Below are 25,171 nucleotides of genomic sequence, written 5' to 3'. Positions count from 1 at the left end.
ACGATGCACGACCGGTGAGTGGTGTGAGACGTCGTTCGAACAGTGCAGGCAAAGAACAGGCAAAGAATCTCCGGAGCCCTTCACTACGGCGTCTCTCATAGCCTGAGTTGCTTTGGGACGTTAAACCCTTATAAAACCAAACCTTTGCCTATTAAGGCTTCTTTATTTCTCCCTTCAGTGGCATCGGGTGTCACACTATAAAACGCATACAAAACCAAAGAGACGGCCATGCACACCGTACACAGCGGGTGAGTACGAGTAGCACGAGTCTACACACGCCGACCACCACTCATCGGTCAGAAAACGAAACTACAAAACTTCAGGACAAAAAAAAAAAAAAAGAAACCAAAAACGTGGCGCCAGCGTCCGTGCACCCGCGGGGATATCAGGCTCTGGCTGAACGGTTCGGCACGGCTCACTGAACGAGAGAGACTGGCTCTCTAAAAGAACGGCTCTGTCTGAACGGTTCAGCGCGGCTCACTGAGGGCTAGGGGAGGGGATGGTCGCTGCGCTGTTTGAGGGGACGGGGGGGGGGGGTGGACAGAAAGGAAGAGAAGTTAGAGGATGGACGGGCGGGCGGGCGGGTACGGCTGAACCCTTTGAATTGGGCGGTGGTTCAAGCCACCTATCCATGACTTAACAAATTTTACTCCTGTCTTGATTTTAGCCACCAATCAGCTAACCTTCGCTTGGTTATCTCTAGCCGTTTAAAATCTACTTTCCCTGCGCTGTCCTTAAACCCCAATGCCTTGGATAAATCATCCCCGCTGCTTTCCACTGTGGGGTGAAGGAAGTGCTCGCCGCGCGCCTTGTCGCGGGGGGGAGAGGCGGTTAGAGTGAGAGAATGAGGCGGGGATCAAGGGAGAGAGAAAAATAAAGAGCCAGAGACGTGCTTGAAGGAGCGGGTAGCATGCCGAAGGAAAAGAAAAAAAAAAGTGATGGTCCCTGCGCCGCACTTGTGGAGAGAGGGAGTGGAAAGGAAAGAACCACGGCTCACTCGTTCTTTAAAGGAGTTGCTCAAAAGACCCGGCTCTTTCCTGAGCGACCCAAGAGAGCGGGTGAGCCGTTCAAATGATCGGGCTCACTTCAGTGAGCGGAGCCATTCTGAGCCGCTCACTGAAGTGAGCCGTTTTGCCCATCTCTAGATAAATGAGACAGATACTGCGCCATTTCCTTTCCCCCCAAAAAACCAATTATTATTATCATGAAGACGGCCATTGCTTGGTGGTGATGACAATTGGGCTGGCTGCCTTGCAACAAGGCGCGGGTGCAAGCTCCCGTTTTCTTCCAAGCCAGAGCCGCAGCCAATCCGTCTCTAAAGAACGCAGCAGCCTGGTAACAGCAGCAGCGCATTTGCCCTAGTTTTTTTTTACTCGTGCTTATGCGGTGCAATCTACATGAGCATGGCAACTTTGTCTAGGAAGCGGAAGTTCCTTTCTTCCGAGGAGCTGAGTGATTAAGCCATAATTGAGGGCGTTTGCCCCAGTGACGCATCATCGGATGATGACAGCGACGCAGAGGATTTAGCACCATCATCTGCACCAAAAATTGATGGAAGCGTTTGATATGCTCCGCAGATTTATTGGTGCTCACGATGATGAGGTTGCGATGCAACTGCTCACCGAGTGCGAAAGTTGCGCCACGGCACTCGTGGTAAAAAAAAAGGAGCAGAAGAAGCTGACCGACATCTTTGGAAATAAATGATGTTTTGGGACTATGTTGTCCAACCTGACAGGGTTTTTGGGCTGTTTTCGCCTCAACGAAAATTCGCTTCAACAAAATTTTTCGCGCGCCCCGTCAGTTTCATTGTAGCAAGGTTCAAATGTATATTTAAAAACTCGTTCTTTCCCAAAGCAGTCCATGATTGGAATAAATTGCCAGAGGAGGTTGTGTCAGCCCTGCCATCATCTTAATACTTTGGCGTGTCTTTTGTTAAAATAATATTTCGGTTACTGCTATGCGTTTTGTCGTGCTGTGAAATTTATAAATGCAGTTTTCATCTACGAGCGACATAGTATGTTCCCGGCTGTTTTCGTATAAGTCTGTACTATGCTTGAGTTTTAATACAGTGTTATGGCTATATGGCAATCTAATTTTACCTTGCCTTGCTGTGTTTTTTTACCCTTCCTTAGTACTCGTTTGTTGTCAGATTAGGATGTGTTCTTTTTCCTATTCTGCGTAGTGTGTCATCTCTATGGAAGTGCATTTTTCCCCCCTGTATTCCCTCTACAGTAATGCCCCCAGTGGGCACTCTAGGCATCAGAGTGAATAGATAAGGATGTCATGGCCTAGGTGGCCCACCTGCCGCCCTAGCCTGTGGCACAAAAATTGCAGGGGGCAAACATGGGTGAAATTGGGGGGGGGGGGGGGCAGGGGATCTGCTAGGAAGGTGCTTTAGCATGACATCAGAGCGATTGTAAGAGAGGTTGGGCATTTCTTATCTTTATTGAGGCATGAAAATCTGCTTGTTGGTAATTCATGGTGACAACACAGCGATGACAAGACAAGGATGCGGAAGGAATACGAATCTTCCTTCCCCGTCCTTGACTTGTCTGCGCTGTGTTGAGACCATGAAAACCTGGGGCACTTTACAATCAGAGTCATTGCAGGTTTTTTTCTGACCGTGAAAAATGGGTGCGTATTGCAATCGAGGCCGTATTACTAATGAATTGAGTAAATGTGTTATTTGTTTGAGACAGGTACTTATAAATTTCAAATACCAAACATTGGGATGGAGTGAAATAGTGAATGCTTTACTATAGGACCAAATATTGAAAACTGCCTACAAACTGTGGTGTGTACATTGCTGAGGCTAGGCTGCACATGTGGAGTGTCCAGAGAAGAATGTATGTTTGCTGAGAGCAGCTGTGGTGTATTCCTTCATGCAGGAAACTGAGGAGGATGTGCCAGAGGCTTCCTGTCAGCTCCAGGGTGCAGGTGACTTGTGCTGTTTTCATTCACTGTCATGTTCAGGTGATTGGGTTTCTTGTCCCTCGTAGCCCCGCAACTTCTTGCTGGCGGCAACCAGAATCCTGGTTTGGGCTTGATGGGTCTTGTTGTGCTCAGCAAGCGAGATTTTTACTCTGAGAAGTGCCCACATCAATTGCCAGACGGGGCGAGCTTGAAGGCTGGCCCTTCTGCCCACTGACGTCATCGGGGTAGGGGACGCACAGTGAGGTGTGTCGCCCTACTGCGAGGAGTGATTTTTAAAATTATTTCTATATTATAGTGCCCACGCAGAGCTTTCAAATCTGACACGAATACCCACAAAGACTGTGTTGTACTAGAATATGCTCGTCTCATCGAAATCATTGCAGGGTTCCTTTAAAGGTAGCATGCTACGTTTGTCATGTTTACATATGCCCAAGCTCGGTGAAAGGACTGGAAGGGTCAGTGCCATTGGCACACCCCTCAGTCGTGAAGCCCGTTCGCACTCCACACCTGATAACCTCGTTTCTCACTCAGACGATGCGTGTACGTGCAAAATGAACACACTCACGCTTATGGCGAAAAACACGAGGAGGCCTGATATCATTCCATTGGTTGGTGATTGGAGGACACCACTCTCACTTTATCACGTTACATGGGCCTGTCAGAAAACACAGGCAGCGCCAATAAACAACACACAAACACCGGAGCACTGGGAGGCTGTGCTGTCCTGCTCAAGCCTGAAGGACAGCTCGAGCTGATCGACAGGGCTCGCAAGACTGCAAAGGCCACTGGGGCCCTGGACTGAGGGACACAGCTACGCCGCGAGAATTCTCCTTAACAGTAAAGTTTTTCATTCGTTCATTCATTCATTCGCCCACATGGAGTAAGAAAGGAGAGTAGGGGGGGGGGGGGGGGCAGACGGCGTGGCCCGCTGTGATGCCGCCGGCCACGAGGTCACAGCCATGGCAGCGGCGGAACGCATCATCGTGTCTATCGGCGGTGTTAAGCCTGTTTCACTTACTAGCGAAAACGGTAGTGAATCCTGCCGCCGTGGTTTAAAGGCCTGTTTTAAGTCACCGCGGTGGCTCGAGCATTGAGGTTCCAACAAAGTGAAAATTTTTAGCTGCGACGCGCCGCTCAACTGCTCAATTCGCTCTGTCGCTTGCATGTGAACCAGCCTTGAGCGGTGCAGTCAGGGCATCTACAAGATGTCTCCGTCACCCACGAGGTAGTTGACGTGATAGATGTGCCGAAGTGGCTCGCATGCTCGCAATATAACCAAGACACGTGTAATGCCGTTGCTGCTGGCCAAGAATGGGGACCACTTTTATTGCAAGTAAAGGTTTTTCCCGTGAGTTATCCGCAGCGCGCTGTTAATAGATTCTTAGCATGCTTGGAGAAGAATTTCGATGTAATGAAATTTCAGTATTACGAAGTAAACTGCCGATTTTACTGACTTCGTTAAATCAGACATCACCAGCGAAAGTACGAGACGGCATCGATAGCTGTAAAAGAAAATGAAAAGACATCATAGGAAATTATTTGGCCTATGTCAGAGCTGTATTTCAGGCGAAGGGTATTTTCATTAATATGTGATATTAGCTGAGGTATTGAGCAGACTAGGGCAGGGATCGCAATGGGACATGTTATGCTGCGGTCACTGTTGGATTCCTCAATATAATAGATAAGGGTCGTGTGGGGATCGCTTCACAATCTTTCAATGGCTTTCCAAGTGCAGAAAACAGCCAAAGTTGTTGATGTTTCATTTATGAATTGGTCGCTATTGCACTGCCAATGTAGTTGCAAAGGTTTTTTTTTCTTTTCATGGTGGCGGTTCTTTAGTCTCTTCGTATCTCTCCTCTTCTTCTTTCCCTCTCTTCAATTCACTTAATGTTATTTTTCTTGTTCCAATCCAATCAGTCATCAGCCTGATTATGCCCACTGCAGGGCAAAGGCTTCTCTTATGTCTCTCCAATTAACCCTGTCCTTTACCAGTTGTGGCCACCATATCCTGCAGACTTCTTAAACTTATTCGCCCACCTAACCGTCTGCCGCCCCCTGCTACGCTTGCCTTCCCTTGGAATCCCGTCTGTTGCCCTTAAGGACCAATGATTATCTTGCCTTAGCATCACATGCCTTGCCCAAGCCCATTTCTACCTCTTGATTTCGACTAGGATGTCATTAACCCTTGTTTGTTCCCCTACCCACTCTGCCCGCTTGCGGTCTCTTGACGTTACACCTATCATTTTTGCTTCCATGGCTCGCTGCGTTGTCCCTACTTTAAGCTGAACCCTTTTCGTTAGCCTCCACGTTCCTGCCCCCTAGGTGAGTACCGGTGGGATACTCACCTGCTGTATTTACACGATTGTAAGTCGACTCGAATGTAAGTCGAGGCCCCCCCCCCCCCCCATATCACATTTCTGAAAAAAAAAAAAACTAAAAAAACTTGAAGGTCGTTTACGCTTGGCATTTAATAATGGAACGCAATAGCACTATCGGCTGCCGCACGCGGGAGCGTCCATGGGCACATTCCAAAACAAAAATGTATTAGTCACTGGACTACTCGCCCACACTCGCGCCATCGTGCTCACTAGCGTTGCCGTCGTGATCGCGACTGCAGTCCTACAGCTTGTCATTCTAACATCTTCGTGCAACGAAATCCCGCACTTTGCAAACAGCCACATCACGACATCACGTGGAACAGCTGAAAATTTGTCCTGCTGCAGCTGCCACGCCTGTACCACCCGTTGTGAACGTCGAACTTGAGGCCTGGCGCGCGGTTTGTTTCTTCGCCGTAAAGAATAATAGCCATCTTGAATGTAGCCATGAACGAGCGCTGGTTGCTTACCGGACCCGGAGCACAAATGACGGATGATGAAGCACAACATTTAAAACTTGTAAAACGCGGCCGGCAGTAGTCGAATGCGTCAGAGCCAAAGAGAAACTTCGTGTAAGCGGCGTCGGCTCTTCCGTCTGCTACCGACACTCCCCGGCGCCGCTGCGGTTTTGAGTGGGGGTGCCGCCACAATCGGAACAGCGTCCCTTCCATCAGTTATCGACGCTCCCTTGAGCGCCGAGTGCGCGGTTGAAAGTAAACAAAAAAAAAACTTAGACGCCTATTTAGAGTAGAACACGAATGCATTATCGGGTCGCCGCCTTTTATCAGCAAAACGCAATCTGCGGCCACGTGTGGTGAGTGGGCTGGTGCCAGTTTGCTGCTTATCGACAGCCGCCATCCGCCACCTTGCGCAAAGTGGGGATGCTGGTTCTGTGCATTGACATAGCAGCTGCTCAAGGCCAGCACCAAGAGCGATGTGATAGAGCCGCGCAGCAAAAATGCAACCACTCTGTAGCATGCCTGATATCTCGTTTGTCTCGCCTTTATTTATGGTGCAATTGCTTTGGTTTCGATTTTAAGTCGACCCCCCCACTTCGGATTTTCAAATTTTGAAAAATAGGTCGACTTACAATCGTGTAAATATGGTACCTACTGGTGGCTCCTTTCCTTGTCCCCTCGTGGTATAGTTTTCAAAACATCTAGCATTTGTTGGCTTGCACGTATGGCCCTTAGGTATACCTTTGTTGCTGGGTAAATGGGGTTTGCTTGGTTGATGAAGGTCGAAGAAACTCGCATGGTTTTGAGTGCAACCATGACCACCCAGAGCGCTGCTGCATGCATGCAGATATTTCTAGTGACCATTGGTTCTTCTGGTCCTTGCGATATAAAAAAAAAACAAGGCTCTAATCGAATGGTCTAAAACGAGAGGATTGCAGTTCACAGCCAGTTCCAGACTGCAGTGTGGCACGACTTGGGGACATGCTGTGTGGTGCTGCAGTTTGTTTTTCCACTGTCATTGACTTTGTGCAGGGCGTAGCAGTATTGTTTGTGGGCATTTTTGGCATGCTGTCAGTCAGTTATATACAAGTTACAAGTGCAAGATCTAGTACTGCCATCTGGAAATCTCGCCATGGTTTGCTGGGAGTAGATGAATAGGAATTTATGAGTGTTGAGGAGGTTCGAGTGTTGAAGTTGAAAGTGTCGTGCAAATTGAATAAAAGAGCAAATATTATTTGCAAACTTTGGAACATTTGCACGCCCATAATTTTTTGATTCCGTATTTTGAAAGCACAAGTAAAGACGAAGAACAAGAGAACAGGACGGGGCAAGCTATACATGTATTCTCTACCAACTAGCCCAGCAGACAACACTAACCTTTAGTTGCTTTTATAGGTTTTTGCTGTTTTTGAAAGCGGTCTGTTTTGCTGTTTTGTTTCTTTCGCTTTTTTTTTTGCCTTGTTACAAACACTGTTACAGTCTCCTCTGGGTTCTTCCTCGGCTGCTATTCTCACTTACCGGTCAGTGACAAGCCTCTTTTGGGTGTGGTGGTGCGAAGTGCCACTTTTGGCTTGATGCTTTCTTAATGCCAGGCAGTCATTCGACACTTCCTGTATTCAATGTCTAGGAAGGCGGATGTAATAAGAAGAGAGGTCAGGGAACCAGCGCGAGTGAACAAATCGAGAAGAAAGCACCGGAGACAAGCAATGAGGAACTTGTTTGCAGAACTAAAGCGGCTGTTTGGGCTTGTTGGTCAGTGATCATAATTAAAGAATGCAGCGCGAAAAGACAAGGACAAACGAAGAAGTGCACAAGACTGGCACTGGAAGTGCACAGCGCCAGTCCTGTGCACTTCTTTGTTTGTCCTTGTCTTTTCGCACTGCATTCTTTAACCATGGTTTCAGGCACTGGCGCAGTGATGTGCAGGTGGTCCAGTGCAGGGTGCAGGGGCCTGCTGTGGCCTTGCATACGCTGGGGCTGTTACTCCTTGAAGGGGTTAGGTCTGCGTACTGCTGTGATCTCCGTGGCTAGTAAAATAAACTTGAAAATGGTTGACAGCCACGGAGGTGTGTAGCGACAATCATTGGAGCAGATGCAGTAACAGGTGGGACAGCTGGGCCAGTCGTGCCATTTGGATACGAATGCACTGTGCCGTGCTGTGCCAAAAACATTAAATTAGCTGTGTCCAAGGCCAGGCAGGCCCAATGCAGTTGTTTTTTTTTGCTCAATATGTTACCACTTCGACATTTTTGTGGGAATATGTACTTGTTTGAAATTTTCAGTAGTTTGCGAATAGCGCTTGCAGTTTGATTCACACTGCACTTTATTTATTTGAAATATTAAACCCTTCTGAATATTCACCAATAACAAGGTTATATATATAGGAACTGTACAGCTATCATAGTCATCCATAAAGTCAGCAATAAAATTCGGAAGGGTGTCAGGCAAGGAGACACAATCTCGCCAATACTGTTCACCGCATGTCTACAGGAAGTATTCCGAGGCCTGAATTGGGAACAGTTGGGAATAAGAATAAATGGAGAATACCTAAATAATCTGCGATTCGCTGACGACATTGCCTTGCTGAGTCACTCAGGAGATGAACTGCAAATCATGATCATTGAGTTAGACAGACAGAGCAGTACGGTGGGTCTAAAAATTAACATGCAGAAAACCAAAGTAATGTCCAACAGTCTAGCAAGGGAACAGCAGTTCACAGTTGGCAACGATGTGCTGGAAGTGGAATACGTCTACTTAGGGCAGGTAGTGACAGCTGATCCGGATCATGAGAGGGAAATAACGAAGGATAAGAATGGGGTAGAGCGCATATGGCAGGTTCCCTCGGATCATGAATAGCAGTTTACCAATATCCCTCAAGAGGAAAGTATAGAAGAGCTATATCTTACCGCTACTCACCTACGGGGCAGAAACGTGGAGGCTAACAAAAAGGGTTCAGCTTAAGTTAAGGACAACGTAGCGAGCCATGGAAAGAAAAATGATAGGTGTAACGTTAAGAGACTGGAAGCGGGCAGAGTGGGTGAGGGAACAAACGGGGTTTAATGGCATCCTAGTCGAAATCAGGAAATAGGCTTGGGCAGGGCATGTAATGCGAAGGCTGGGCCTTAAGGGTAACGGAGTGGATTGCAAGAGAAGGCAAGCGTAACAGGAGGCGGTTGAAGATTAAGTGGACAGATGAGATTAATAAGTTTGCAGGCAAGGTATGGGTGCAGCTGGCAAAGGACAGGGTTGATTGGAGAGACATGGGAGAGGCCTTTGCCCTGCAGTGGGTGTAGTCAGGCTGATGATGGTGATGATGAACTCGTGGCTAGCCATTGGGGATTCCTGACGGGGTTCACTAGTCACAGCATCTCACACGTTTCACATGAGTTAACTTGCTCGTCCCATAGTTGCTGCGTGCTAGCGGCTCGAAAAATGAGTGGTGATGAAGTGTCAGCAGCGCAGAATGGCATCACGAGAGACGACTGGCAAAGCTCTGGCTCTTGGTGGTTGGTTTTCAGAAGCCACAGGTGGTTTCAGACATCACCCCAAGTTGCTGTTCATTGTTTCATCTTGTTGTGTTGCCGTGCTGCTTTGCAAGATTCAGTGTGTATAACAGCAGCTCAGCATTCTATGAGGTTTAATTGTCGTGCAAACGTTGAGTGAATTACTTTCAAGGCATTACTAATCCAAACGGCCCAACATTGTTTCACGCAGTAGGGAAGGGTACCGTATTTACACGATTGTAGGTCGACCTATTTTTAAACTAGGTCCGTCGCTCCCCTCTTGATGTTGGCCTTGAGCAGCTGCTCTGTCTGTCAACGCGCAGAACCGGCACCCCATCCCTGCTCTTGGTGGCCGATGGCGGGTGTCGATAAGCGGTGAACTGTCACCCCCCTCCCCTCCTCGCGCGTGGCTGCCGATTGCGGCTGCTGATAAGCAGCGGTGGCCCGATAACACTATTGCATTATACTGTTAAAAGTGAAGCTTAATTGTCCTCCAAGTTTTTTTTCTACTTTCAACTGTGCACTCGGTGCTTAAGGGAGTGTTGCTAGTTGATGGAAGGGCCACTGTTACAATCGCGGCGGCACCGCCGCACGGATTGGCAGTGGTGCCGGGGAGTGTCGGTAATTAATAGCTGAGGGAAGAGCCGACGCCACTCACGCATAGTTTCTCTTTGGCTATGACGCATTTGGCGACTGCCCACCACATTTTGCTAGTGCTTTTAATGTAGTACTTCGTTAATTGTCTTTGTGCTCTGAGTCTGGTAAGTGCCCGGCACTCATTCATGGCTACATTCAAGATGGCTGGTATTCATCGTCACAAAACAGCGCACACTTTGATGAAAAAACAGAAAACAAGAAGGGAGACTGTCATTCTTTAAGCTGAAAAAATAAAGCACTGCACGCCGGGTCGCAAGTTCGAAGTCTTGGAACAGGTGGTAGAGGCATGGCGGCAGCAGTGAGGCAAAATTTTCAGCTGTTCTGTGGATTTGTGGTGCGGCTGTTCGCGAGGTGCGGGATTTCAGTGGACAACGACATTAGAACGATGGGCTGTGGGACCGTAGCAGTGATCATGATGGCACTAGCATGGACGGGTAGTCCAGTGAGTGAGTAGAGCAGCATTTTGGAATGTGCCCGCCGCAACGCCCGCTCGTGGCAGCCGATAGCGGCTGGCGATAAGCGACGGTGGCCGGATAATGCTATTGTGTTCTATTAAAGACGAAGCTTAAGCGACTTCCGCAGTCTTTTTTTTTTTTTCTGGCATGAGATATGGAGGGCCGATCTACAATCGTAGAATTATGGTACTTCAGGGGACTGTACTCTGCCCTCTCCTGTTCAACATCACCCTGCTACACATAACAAGCAACCTACCCTGAAGAGCACACATTACGATTTATACCGATGACATCTGCATCTGTAGCATGTCAAATTTGCACCATATTTCTTAGAAACCTCTCCAGAGAGCATTATTGATGTATCTCCGTGTATTCAGCTCCCCAACGTCTGCAACTCTGGCCAAAAAATGTGTCATGACTTTCACAAGAAAAAAATGTCCAGGTACCCGCTTCTGCTAGGTGTACGGGCATTACCTTACGTACGGTACCAACAGTTCCTTGTCATTGTTATGGACTAGAGTCGCTCATGGACTCGCCAGATTAGAATGCTCCGCGAGAGAATTGCCTTCGTATCCCAAATTTTCACATCCATGGCGGGAACATGACGGGGCTGCAACTGCCGCTCCATGGTTGTTCTTCTAAAAGCCTATGTTGAAAAAATATTCCGTTAGTTCTTGCTAGTTCTTCACAGACTATCATCGGCAAATAAAAAGTCACTAGAGGCAGCACAGAACTGCCTGCGAATCTGTCTTGGCCTCCCAAAGGTCATCGGGGACAGTAGCAGAAGCAGGATTGCTTCCTCAGGAAACTATGCGAACACATCTGTGGCATGTGCTCCAAGAAGCTGTGAAACTGCTCATTCTCCCTAATATTACTCAGCCAAAGAAACTCCTGGCTTTAGCATTTCCACCCTGAACACTCGTGCCTCTCATGATAAACTGGTTATACCAGGTGTAAATAAGAATAGACACGCATGCCAGAAGTGGTGCTACAGCAAGCTGCTTTGATTTTCTTTGCTGAGAAATACTCCTTTGACATCCGAATCTTTACAGATGGCTTCACTTCACAGGAGCATTCTTCTTGTGGTCTTTACCGGCCCTCGACAGGCCAAACGTTTTCCCATCGCCTGCAGTGGAAGACATTGTCCATGGCAGGAGAGCTCCACAGGATTAGAACAGCTTTCTCCTATATCTCGCACTAAAGCCCTGGCCGTTTGGCTTCGCGGACTGCTCCTAAACAGCGCTTTAATCTCTTTCCAACATATTAAAGAAAAATACGTCTTCAGCCAGGCTCTTTCTGCATTAGTAGTTACCCACACCTCGAGGCTGCTGCTGCAGGCCAGCTCACTGTGGAATTGCAGCTAACTAAAAAGGGGCTCTGTGGAATTGCAGCTAACGAAAAAGGGGATGGAGGAGCCTGCAGAGGTATCAATATCAGAATTGCAGGCTGATTTACTTCACGAGGTTCGAGGCACCCCAACTAGCTTGAAAAGGCGCTCATGAGGGGAAAAAAAAAAATGGTTGTGCAGCTTGCCGCCACATCATCACCAATCTCTGCACTCTGTCGGCCCACAACTCAGATCAAGACTGTCACCCAGACTTTCTCGTCATCTGGAAGCTTTTTATCATCGACTTTCTCTAAGCGGTGCATTTACAAACACCTTAACCAGTAACACCAGAAAGTTCTTGCAAGTTATCAGTCCGCATCACGCACCAGAAATAACCCTCACAGATGAGCCAGGCACAGTTTTCACTGATGCTGAGTGTGCTGCTATGTTTAACTCTGCCTTCTCATCTGTGTTTACGAAAGAAACTGATATACCACCATCGTTTTCAGCACCACCCTCAATGATAAATTATGCTGTGCCACTATGTTTTCACGTCATCTGGCATTTCGTCCCTGATTGAAACCATGAAAATTTCTTCATCCAGTATTGACAATATTTAATCAAGGCTTTTGAAAAATAACAATGATATTTGTGCGTAATTTTTATGCTTACTTTTTCCACAGTCACTGTTATCAGGTCAACTACTACGTGATTGGAAAAGCGGTAAGGTCGTTCCAGTCTTAAAATCAGGTAAAAAAAATTCATTACTTAACTACCGTCCCATTTCCCTTACCAACGTACCGTGCAAACTTGTGGAACACGTCATCTACTCCAATGTCATGAGCTTCCTTGACTCACAACTTTTTTCATTCTGCGCAACACGGTTTTCGAAAAGGCTTCTCATGCGAAACACAGCTGGCCATTTTTATTCATGATCTGCATGCTAATCTTGACTCTAACCTACAGACCGATGCTATTTTTCTGGACTATGCAAAAGCGTTCCTCAGAAACGCTTACTACTAAAGCTTTCATATTTGGACCTCCCCTCTAATATCTTTAAACGGATAGAAGAATTCTTGACTAACCGCTCACAGTACGTCACCGTTAACAACCAAAACTCTAATCCTATCCCAGTAACGTCAGGTGTCCCATAAGGGTCTGTCCTTGGCCTGCTTCTGTTTCTAATTTGTATTAATGATTTACCAGCGCATGTATCTAGTAATATCCGCATGTTCGCCGATGATTGTGTAATTTACCGCAAGGTTAATAACGCTTCTGACCAAACATCTCTTCAACACGACCTTAACCGCATTAACCCTCAAAAATGTCAAATCTTGTCCTTCACGCGTCGCCGCAACCCGCTTCATTTTCCATACGTCATAGCTAACGTCCCTGTACACCCGGTTCTATCATACAAGTACTTAGGCATTAACTTGTGTAGCGACTTGTCCTGGAGCACACACGTTACGAACATCATTTCATCCGCTAATAAAACACTTGGATTTTTAAGACATCTCCGCCAAGCCCCTAAACATTTGAAGTTATTAGCGTAAAAATCCCTTGTTAGACCAAAATTAGAATATGCCTCACCCATTTGGAACCCGCACCTAACTTACCTTATATATACACTCGAATCAGTCCAAAACAGAGCAGCCAGATTCATTCATTGATCATATTCTTACGACATCAGTGTGTCAGCGTTGAAAGCTGAATCCGACCTAATGCCCTTATCATCTCGTCGCCGCATTGCCAGCCTTTGCTTGTTTCATAAATTTTTCCATAGTTCACTCGGCCGCGCACCCTATATTGTCCCTCCAGCCCGCATATCTCATCGCACTCGTCATCCTTTTCAAGTTTCCCGTCCTCGTGCCCGAACTGCCACCTTTGCCATATCATTTTTTTCGCGTACTGCAGCAGACTGGAACGACTTACCCAACGACATCGCAGCCATCACGTGCTCATCCAACTTTGCCAAAAATGTTACCAATCATGTTTCGTTGCGTTAACACTTGCTTATCAAAATATATGTACCCACCCCTTATGTAATACCCCTCGTGGGTGTTTAAGGTAATAAAATGAAATGAAATCAAATGAAATCAACTTTTTTATTTGTTTATTTAAATGACATTGGTCTTCTAGACGAACTCTAATCCCTCCGTTTGTGAGGCTTGCAATAGGGTGGATAAATGCGTTCTCCCTGCTTAACTGCGGCTGACAGTGTTCAAAACCGCCGACCCCACCCCAAGACTGCACGGGCGGGCCTTGCTTTGAGGGGAACGAAGGAACGCCACTGACACAAATAGGCATTTTTTGCTATGTTGGCTAGCTACAAAATAGGCTAAGGAATAGAGATCATCCGACTCACCAGCAAAGTTATGAGTGAATGTCCGCCTATGCTAGGGAAGGGGAAGAGCTCCAGGACCATACGGGACGAGCTTGTGGGAAAATGTTCCCATGATGCCTCGCCCCACTGGTGGAGACTGGAGCGCCGAGCCGAAACATCCGCATGTGCGCGACCAGTTCCTGAGCCGAAGATAAATGTCTCCCGTGCGTGCGCGCAGCAATGGCATTGTCAGTGCCGCTCGTGTCGGTGCGCCGCCACTGCACTCCCTTGTTATGATGACTAGAAAGGACACTGTGGGGAAACAAACCCTAAAGGGTACAAAGTGGGGCAAGGTCCCCACATGTTCAGCACTCTAACTGCACATTTCCTGTGCACTGAACTTTCTCATCCCATTTCCTTCACCTACCTCGCTCATGAATGAATGAATGAATGAATGAATTGAAGTTTTTGTGGCTGTGTTTTCTGAAAAGTGTTTTGTGTCTTAGTTTAAGCTATCCGTACTTTTTCTGTTTGCGTATATTGGAAATTATTCAGAACCAAAAATATGATACTTGCGAGGTTCTCGGCCTGGAAGAACCAACCTGCGTCGGAGGTCTTTCTGCAGTCCAGCTGCCTTGTGTCGGCAGCTGTGGGGATTAAATACGAGGGATAAATACATTCTTTGCGCTTAACCGTAGCTGACACAGTTCAAAGCTGCCGACCCCACCCCGTGATTGCGCGCACCGACGATGGTGGGCCTTGTTGTGAGGGAAACAAAAGGAGTGGCGCTTACTGACAGAAACAAAGCATTTGTTGCTACAGCAACAATTACGCCGGCTAGCAACAAAATACGGTAAGGAATCAAGGTCATCCAACTCGCCAGCAAGGTAATGAGTGAATGTTCGCCCACGTTGGGGCAGGGGAGAAGCTCTTGGGCCGGACGGGACGAGCTTGTGGGAATTCCCACGAGGTTTTGCCCTGCTGGCGAAGAGCTGCGCTGAAACATCTGCATGCATGTGACCAGTTCCCACAAAGAGAAAGAGAGCTGTTTCCCTATGACAATTGCACCATCCGGTGCTCTTGTGACGTTGCTATGCTGGCGCCCTCCCTTGTTAGTTAAGGTAACTAAGGAGAGAGAGGATGCATTGCGAGGAAGCAAACCAAAGGAGACAGAGCAGGGTGAGTCCCCACAACGCTGACTCTGTCCTCGCTTAGCTTCGCCTCTAGGAATGCATGCAATGAAGTATGTTGAGCAGTGGCGAGAGGGAGCCTGTGACTTTTTCAGATCTTCTTAAGCCATGTCTGGTGGTGTAAATATGTCACTGTGCAGCACGCAGAACTGCATGCTAGTCAGTTTCAACAACCATTTACTGTGTTTGGCTCAGAAATGCCTATACTAGTGATCCAAAATAATTATGTTTCTGCTTCACAGCAGCCACCGCTGCCACAGCAAACAAATAGCTGGACCAGGCAATGCATATCAAAGCTTTTTTCGTATATATTTGAATCTAGGTGGATAGTCTTTTAAAAAACAAGATATGAAACTCTTAGGTCGGCTTAGATTCGAGGATTTTGTCATTGTATTCGTATGAACTTTGTGCTTCCACCTCAAGGAGGGCCTTCACGGGCCCGAAGAAAGGCCTCCACCCCGAAGTGGAATCAGCACTGGCAGGCACTTTCAGGGACCACAGAAGTGCTGCAGGCAAAAGCGAGAGAGCTATCAAGAGAGTGAGGCATTCTACGGGGGCAGTGAAATGCGCGAGATAACTCCAACAGGCCGCATCAAGCACGCGTTGCTAGGAGTTGTAGCTAGCAGGATCGCTGCAGCCGTAGATGACATCCCAGAAAGCTTGGTTGTGTGCTCCTTCCGAAAGCGCAGCATTTGCAATGGACTTGATGTCACATTCGAAGAGAGCAGTGATGAGGTGAGCGATGACAGGGATGACTGAGCGGGAGCTGGTTTAAGATGCTGCCCCTACTGTCTCAGTTGTTTTCGGCCAGCTTACATTCCAGACAAGTTTTTAATTTTATTTTTCTATTTATTTGGCCTTCAGCTTTCGAGTGTTGATCTAGATTCTAGTAAATAGGATATTTGCCACTGGTGGATGATGAAGGCCCCGTATTGTGCAGAGGCATCACCTGGGGGAGCGCTGCTTAGCGCGGAGGAGTTGCTGCACCTGTTCCGCACTGTGCACCCGCAATCCAAGGAGCAAACCGGCAAGACTGTCATTGGACTGGTGAGCCTTGCTCTGACCTGCTCTCTCGTCTTCCAAATCCCCATATTATGAGCAAATATTCAGAAAGTGAACCAGCCAGAAAGACGCACACAGGAAAACTGAGAAGGGTCATTCCACGCCAAACGTCCCAGGCGTTGTGCTCGACCATCTCCAATTTGTTTAAAAAAAATTAATGGAAACTTATCGTAATGTGCGTAGTGAAAGCATGAAACACTTTTGCGGAAAAAAATTTGTTCGTGAGGTGAGGGCAGTTTGAATATTTAGAAAACGCGAGAAACCAGGCACTGCTCAATGTTGAGTAAAGGTACTGCGCAAAATAATACAAACATGGACGAGAAGGGCACAAGGACGGGTGCAGACTCGTGACTGGGTTTATTCAGAACAACACATACTTATAACTTCCACACCACCATGTCAGTCACTGAGCGCAAGCCAGAAATCTGCATTCTGTCTGATAAAGACTTATCGAGGTATCACTCACGCAATCATCTCTTTTGTTCTTAATGAAAAAAGCCTCAGCAAGTTCACACGCCATCTGGTCACGGCTACGCCTCAAAATCCTCGTTTTCGGCAGCAGAGGCAGGCATGGGTTATCACGCGTAGCCAAAGGCCATGCGCTACAGTGTAAGGGCAGATTAGATCCTTTTCCGGTCTTAATTGAAAGCTGGTGTTCCCTCAGCCGGTCGTTTACACATCGGCCCGTTTGACCGATGTAAGCTTTTCCACATGTCAGGGGGATCTCGTAAACAACCACCTCCGAGCACTTGACAAACTCAGTGGCGTGACGCTTCTTGCAACCTCGCACGCTCCTTTCTCGGGCAGCAATCCGAGGGCAGAGGGCAATTTGCGCGGGGCAGAAAATACCACCGGCACGCCGTAGCGATTAGCTACGTTCTTCAGGTTGTGTGATACCCTGTGTATGTAGGGAACAACCATTGGCCTGATTTTTTCTCGGACGGGATCTTCCTGGGGTGCTCTCGCTTTCAATCTCGAACGCAAACGCAATAGCCTAGAACTGTTTTTCACGGTAAAAACCCACAAGATTGACCAACCGTTTAGGTGCATTGTAAGCGAAAGGGATACTTGGCAAAGAGAGATTAGCTCTTTTCTCCTGAAGTGTTTGAAGTATTTAAAGATTCAAGACCCTTTCATGGTAAAGAACTCGGGTGATGTAGTATCTTTCTTACAGGGTTCACCATCAGTGGGGTACGCTGTTTCATTTGACGTAGAAAACCTGTTTTTTTCTATACCACATGATGCTCTGTTTCGTGCTGTTAGTTCTTGCATTGAAGATAATGGGGTCGCGGGTTTTCAAAACGCCAGTGGTTTGTCCCAGGACAACTTCATGTCACTGCTTGAATTCTATCTCAAGTCAACCTTTGCAACCTTTGAGAACTAGGTCCTGGTTCAACGCGAGGGTATTTGTATTGGCTCTTGTGTGGCACCTGTGTTGGCCGACATTTTCTTGGGCAGTACTGATTGTGATCTGGTTTGTTATTTGGACAAGTATGTTTTTAAGGTTTTTAGATACATGGACGACTATCTGGTTTTTCTTAAAGAGCAACCTGGTTTGACACACACGAACTCTGTGCAAGAGATTTTATCGGTTTTTAAACGACACGGGAGGGTCTAACCTTCACCTACGAATTACCTGAGGATAATAGATTGCAGTTTTTAGATATCAACCTGTTCTTAATGCCTGATCACACTTGCTGGATGGTACTCGCCACGAGCCCGAAAAGACCTGTTGCGATACGAATCCGTACATTCCAAGACGGTAAAACGGGCCATTGCTACATTCTGCCTGAAGGGAGCCTTGGAGAGGTCGTGTGTTCATCTGGTGCATGACAGCCTCAACAATCAGGTTGGTAGGTTGCTGAGGGCTGGGTTCCCTTTTCCAGTTGTCGTTGCCGTGGAGGAAAAGCTACTACGGAGATTGAAAGCGAGAGCACCCCAGGAAGATCCCGTCCGAGAAAAAATCAGGCCGACGGTTGTTCCCTACATACACAGGGTATCACACAACCTGAAGAACGTAGCTAATCGCTACGGTGTGCCGGTGGTATTTTCTGCCCTGCGCTATTTGGCCTCACTCTGCCCTCGGATTGCTGCCCGAGAAAGGAGCGTGCGAGGTTGCAAGAAGCGTCACGCCACTGAGTTCGTCAAGTGCTCTGAGGGGGTTGTTTACGAGATCTCTCTGACATGTGGAAAAGCTTACATCGGTCAAACGGGCCGATGTGTAAACGACCGGCTGAGGGAACACCAGCTTTCTGTTAAGACAGGAAAAGGATCTAATCTGCCCTTACACTGTAGCGCATGCCCTTCGGCTACGCGTGATAACCCATGCCTGCCTTTGCTGCCGAAAACGAGGATTTTGAGGCGTAGCCGTGACCAGATGGCGCGTGAACTTGCTGAGGCTTTTTTCATTAGGAACAAAAGAGGTGATTGCGTGAGTGATACCTCGATAAGACTTTATTAGACAGAATGCAGATTTCTGGCTTGCGCTCAGCGACTAACATGGTGGTGTGGAAGTTATAAGCATGTGTTGTTCTGAATAAACCCAGTCGCGAGTCTGCGCCCGTCCTTGTGCCCTTCTCATCGATGTTTGTATTATTTTGCGCAGTACCTTTACTCAACGATGTACGACCGACTCGCCCAGCAACACGCACTCCTGAAGCACTGGTCAATAATTAATAAGTTCAAATTTTTAGAAAACACTTGAAAAATTTTTTCATTGACATTTGCACAGATTCGGTCTTTCGATATAAGTCCAAGCATGTAGCTTTACACGGCATAAATATTAAAAAAAAATCGAAAACAAGTATGAAAATGTGTCATTTTTGTGGTTTTTTGTTTTAAACATCAACTTTCTCTCAGAAATTCAGAAATAGCCATTTTGTTCCCCTAGATGTATAGTATCTATAATAAATGTTACAGGTGATGACACTGCGTACACAGAAGTAAAAAAGATACTAATATTGCAAAAAGTGCATTTTGAGCCAAAAACACTTGTTAATTTCACCTTGAGGTGTTCCAAGTAAAAATACAAACAACAGTGGGTGATGTAGAACGCATACCTGCATGAGTCTAATTCGTGGGCAGTATTAATTTGACACTGCATGCGCAAAAGGGTTGCCGCCGCTTCGTAGCGGCGAGGTTTCTGCTCACCACTTCACTCCAAGTGGGTCGAGCTCTTCGTGCGCTTCGAGTAATGTGGCTTAAAATGCATGCGCTTGGGTCGGGACTGCAAGAAATTTCGAATAAAGTGATTTCGTTATAACGAGGGATTACTGTAATATCGCTTAAATATGGTATGCGCGTTTCTAGAGATTATGTGTCCATTCCTTGCTGGCAGCAACAGCTGGTGTGCAACAGACTATAGTTGTGTGGTACGTATCCTAATTTTTTCTGCTTACAACCCAAGGAAACAGTGCATGAACACAGGAATCGCAACAACTCTAGCAGAGTCGATCACCATGCAGGGTCGATCCTCCGTGGTCATACTTGCCACATATTTAAAACAAACGCACAGTAATCCGAGAGCGCGGCGTGTCGTTTGATGTGGAATGCATATGTGCAGTTTTCCCTAATAGGTTGTGTCGAATGAAAGACATTGGAGCGTGAGTGCTGGTTGCTTGCTTTTGAGGATTTCTCGAAGCCTACATGCACACTTGATGAGAGCACACACTGCACGACACGCTGGTGTCGTCCTCACTGGTCGCCGTTTGTTTGCCCTTCGCTCCGAGGGTGCATCGTACGCGTGCCTAGAAACAAGGTGCAGCAGCAGGCCTCTTGTTACTTTGGAGCCTCTCTCTTCCTCCCACCGCGCATTGGTCTGCCGACCCCGAGCGAATTGGTCTTCCGGAGGCAACTCTCGGCACGCGGTGCTGAGATGTGGCCTTCTCACATTTGTGGGCGAAGGAGCAAGAAAGTACACTCCCGCCAGGAAGCTTCTCTGGAGTTTTACACGAGGGTGCAGTTTGTTGCATAGCAGTGTTTTATATTTTTTATTTCCTTGGCAGTCCCATTGTGGGATGTTGGTGCAAAAGTCTTATGCGAATTCTTTTCACATTGCCAGCCAAGTGGTCCCGTGTTGTACATCTTATCCGAGAATTGATCTTAATGGCTGTAGTAACTAGTGCAGCAGGCACATGTGCAACCATGCGATGGCAAAGATGCCCAGCGCAAGCATGACAAACCTTTGTGATATAATCGCATGGGACATCTTTCGTGCTATTATCGGTGGTATCGAAAAAAAAAAAGAACATACTTAATTGTCCACACCTGTAGGCAGTCCACAAAGCATGCAGTTTTGACATGTATAGCTCAACAGCAGCAGTGTTTGCACTAGTTGGTGAACCACGTTTACATCGTGAAGGTGTTCACACAGACAAATAAAAAGACAGACGCTTTATTTGTCCTTGTCTTTTGAGTGCGTTCACGATGTAGCTCGTGGGTAAGCACTTGGGCACACAACTTTTCCGAGTTTTTCTCAAAGCGCATTTTTTTTTGACTAAGTCAGTGATGCCGGCTATATTTATAATGACACAATGACCAGGCCATTTTGTGCCTAGCAAACAGAACTGCTTTTCCAAACCAATAAATGGGTGTGTGACTCCTTAATAAAGGAGCCAGTGTTTGGGATATTGATGCACACAAAGCGGCTGGCGCTGTGTGTGCAGGTGGGTTACCCCAACGTGGGCAAGAGCTCGACCATCAATGCCCTGCTGCGCAGCAAGCGTGTTTCTGTCTCCACCACCCCGGGCAAGACCAAGCACTTCCAGGTGCGCTCTCTTCTTCCCTCCTATCCCCGTGAACGCTTCCTGCTGATGATTGTGGACATCGTCTGTCGGATGTAAAAACTGCAGTACCTCACCGGACGAACAGCCAGTAAGGAATCCAAGAACCAAAACAAAACACGCCTCTTCGCTAAGGGTTTCTATGTTTGGTCTGCCGTATTAGGGACTGTAAAAAAAAAAATGATGGGCGATTTGCGTAGTGCGACCAAATGCAAATTAGGTGCGCTAGAATTCCTCTTCTCACTTCAGTTCCAGTGCTCGGAATCATTGTTCACGAATGGAAGTTGTTTGGATAGCAATACTAGGTTAATGGCCCATATATATGGAATTGATCATTGTTTGTTTAATATTCATAGATTGCTGGGAGTCCTCACACCACTCCCGGCACAGGGGTGCAGCAGTTAAGCATTGTGCCACTGCCCTGTGATGGCAGGTGCTGCAACTGGTGGGGCTTGTGAGACTCAGGTTGCCCTTTGTGGACAATTATTATTGGAACTGTACGTGCCACAGTGGGCACGTTTCCATGTGTGTGCGTGCAATGCTTCATGGGATAAAAAAAATTGGCGTGTCAGTGGAATTGCATAACCAGGCCTGGGGTGCGGCCTGATCGCGGTGACCAGAACCGACAATGCACTCCCTCACCAGAACAGGATTTGGCCACCCTGGTGTAGCTCTTGGCCACAACTTCCTATATGAACACACCTATACCTTCTTTCACTAATGAGAGAACAGGTAGCGGATGTGGAAGAGCCCAAAGAGTGAGACTGAAATTGAGATATACCTCATGCTGTGTGCCCACCCTGGCATCGTGCAGGATGTGCAGGTTTTCGGAAAGGTGAATTATGGCCCCCAGGATGCTAAGGTCTCCAATTAGCTTGGACTTGAAGAGGGAATGGCAGAAACTGGTGAGGCAGAAGCCGATCAATGAATGAGCAGTATGGCAAAAAGTAGAGGAATTTGGGATCTGACTGATGAACAGATTTCCGCTCTAACTAACGACGAAGACCTTGATGCTAAAGCAACGAACAACATTATGACAGCTATCATTACGGAGTGCGGAGTGTAGCAGGCAGTAGAACGGTTAGACAGGATACCGGTAAGCTCTCCCAGGTGACGAAAGATTCTATGAAATGCCAACGCATGTGAGCCTCAAACTCCACGCAGAGTGAACAGAACTGGCAGAGCTGTCAAAGCTAATGAATAAGGAGCACCGCAAAGGGAAAAAGCAGCCGGTGAGGATCAGGTAACATCAGATCTATGGAAGGACGGTGGGGAGATTGTGCTAGAAAAACTAGCCACCTTGTATACACATTGCCTTATGACAAGCTTCCCGGAAGTTTGGAAGGATGCTAACATCATCTTAATCCATAAGTAAAGGGGACGTCAAGGACTTGAAAAATTACAGACCAATCAACTTACTTTCCATTGCCTACAAAGCATGTACTAAGGTAATCACCAATAGAGCCAGGACAACCCTAGACAATCAACTAAATGATCAGGTGGGCTTTCGTAAAGGCCGTCGACAATATACCGTATTTACACGATTGCTAGTCTACCCTTTTTTTGAAATTTAAAATTCCGAAGTGGGAGGGGTCGACTTACAATCGAAACGAAACCTTGAACTGCCAATAAAAGCAAGAAAAACAGTCTATCAGGGACGCTACTGCGATGTTAGAAGTTTTTGATTGCTCTACGGCTCCAAGCGTAGCATTCAGGTATTCCGCGGGCTTTTTGGCCAGGATTTTTCATTTTTTATATTTACTGCGCACACCGTTACCCACCGCGATGGTTCAGTGCTACTGAACAGGATACCCGGGTTAGAACCCGACCGCGGCGGCAGCGTTTCGATGGGAGCGAAACGCAAAGGCGCCCGTGTGCTGTGCGATGTCAGTATAGCAGGTTAAAGATCCCCAGGTGGTCGAAATTATTCAGGAGCCCTTCACTACGGCACCTTGTTCTTCCTTTCTTTCACTCCCTCCTTTATCTCTTCCCTTACAACTAGGTTTCCGCCGATATTTGAGACAAATACTGCGCCACTTCCTTTCCCCCAAAACTAATTTCATTTCATTTCACTTCCGGGAAGGGCTGCTGTCCCGCTGTTCCAATCGCGGAGTCTGCGCCAGCGCCCAGGAGTGTCGCTAGCTGATGGAAGAGCCGCTATTTCAGTTGGTTGCGCAATACGTAACGGCGGCGCTTCTGGGGAATGCCGATGTTTGCTGGAAGAGCCGGCGCCCCTACACCGATCACTCTTTGTTTGGTGGTGCTTGGAGTTGGTGCTTTTGACTCGACTGCCGGCCGCGTGCTTCGCCATGAGCTCTCCAGGTTCGAAAACCATTCGGCGCTCATTCACTGCAGCGTTCAAGAGGGAGGCCATCATTTACGCCGAAGAAACCAACAACTGTGCGGCGGGCTGCAAGTTCGACGTTTCTGAACAGTTGGTGCGGGAGTGGTTGAAGCAACGAGACAAAATTTTCGATTGCGACTCCAAGCGAAGAGGTTTCCGCGGGCCGAAGTCGGGACGCTTTCTGGAGCTGGAGGTCAAGCTTGCAGCGTATGTCACCGAAATACGTGATCAGTCCCTTCCAGTGACATGCGAAATGATCACGCAACAAGGCCGGGTCTTTGCTGCGGAAGCTGGAATACTCCGAACAGACTTCAAAGCCAGCAGGGCTTGGGCTTCGAAATCTATGAAGAGGGCTGGCTTCTTTCTTCATCGGCGTACTAGTGTATGCCAGAAGCTGCCTGCTGCTTGCGAGGAGAAAGTTCTCGCCTTCCATAGGCACTACCTCAAGCTCCGCGACTCGCGGCAATACCTGCTCGGCCAAATCGGCAATGCAGACCAGACTCCCGTCTACTTCGACATGACGAGCAACACAACAGTGAGCGTGAGGGGAGCTCGCGTGGTTAAGCTTCTCACGACAGGAAACGAGAAACTTCGGTTCACTGTTTTGCTATCATGCTTGGCAGATGGCACAAAGCTCCGACCGTACATCGTCTTCAAAAGAAAAACTATGCCAAAGGAAATGTTCCCGAAAGGCGTGATTGTGCGAGTGAACGAAAAAGGCTTTATGACGGACGACTTAGTTATTGATTGGTGCCATCGGGTGTGGCTTTTGAGGCCAGGGGCATCCCTCAAAAATCGCAGTCCCAACCTCCTCGTGCTGGACTCATTTCGTGGCCACCTTACCGCGAAAGTGAAGGCAGAGCTCCGAAAAGAAGATACAGATATGCTGGTGATTCCCGGCGGTCTGACGGGGCAGCTGCAGCCGCTAGACATTGGCATTAACAAGCCATTCAAGGACTTGCTCCGGCGTGAGTACAACGAGTGGCTGGTGGCAGAAGGGTGGGAACTTACGCCAACGGGGCGCGTGAAGAGAGCCTCCCTGGCGGCTGTGTGCGGGTGGGTGATTTCCGCTTGGGCGGCCGTTCCATGCGATGTCGTGGTGCGGTCATTTAGGAAGTGCGGGCTTTCCATGGAGGACGATGTGCTGTGGGATCGTAGCGGCGACGACGACGACGACGACGACAGCAGTACCACTGAAGATGACTCAAGTGAGGATGAATAGCCCATCTATGCAATAAATTGCAATAAATTTTCATTTTTGAAGTGCTCCACCGGTGTTTTTTTTTTCGGACATGCAATTGGGGGGGTCGACTTACATTCACGTCAACTTTTTTTTTTTTTTCGAACATGCGATTTGGGGGGGTTGACTTACATTCGAGTCGACTTACAATCGTGTAAATACGGTACCATATTCACACTATCAATCAGGTGATCGAGAAATGCAGGGCACACAGTGCAGTCCACTTATAACGATATTGAGAAAACCAGAAAATCTGATTGTTATAGTGCAATCCACCTATAACGATATTCAGAAAATCGGAGAATCCGATCACTACAACCGATTATTGTTATATCTGGACCAGCAAAACAAAAAAGCAAAAAGAACACACCCATATATTCCTCTATGCATGTAGCCACTGCCATTACCGGCGCTTCTGTCAGGGGCACACAGCATCTTGGCACTCTGCGCGTTCTGCCAAGTTCAAGCGAGCCACGGCCACCCCTCCAGAGCTCCCATCAAAAGATGTTATCAGCCCACAGC

At 47.6% G+C, this 25,171-nt stretch overlaps 1 protein-coding gene across 6 annotated transcripts in view; it reads left to right on the top strand.

The window, feature by feature from the left end:
* Nucleotides 1-25,171, top strand: part of Ns3 (nucleostemin 3) — a 249,272-nt gene that overhangs the window by 149,472 nt on the left and 74,629 nt on the right. For 4 of the 6 annotated variants that reach the window (XM_077655667.1, XM_077655668.1, XM_077655669.1 and 1 more), the window contains 3 exons: nt 2,889-2,973; nt 16,163-16,269; nt 20,949-21,050. In XM_077655667.1, coding sequence (XP_077511793.1) covers nt 2,889-2,973; nt 16,163-16,269; nt 20,949-21,050 — 294 coding nt within the window. The remainder of the gene's footprint in view (nt 1-2,888; nt 2,974-16,162; nt 16,270-20,948; nt 21,051-25,171) is intronic. The other 2 variants (XM_077655672.1, XM_077655671.1) reach the window with 1 other exon arrangement.

This window comes from Amblyomma americanum, chromosome 2 (genome assembly GCF_052857255.1).
Source record: "Amblyomma americanum isolate KBUSLIRL-KWMA chromosome 2, ASM5285725v1, whole genome shotgun sequence".
NCBI classification, from domain to species: Eukaryota; Metazoa; Arthropoda; class Arachnida; order Ixodida; family Ixodidae; genus Amblyomma; species Amblyomma americanum.
The sequence above is the reverse complement of the archived record's forward strand: the minus strand, read 5'-3'. Positions and strand labels throughout refer to the sequence as shown.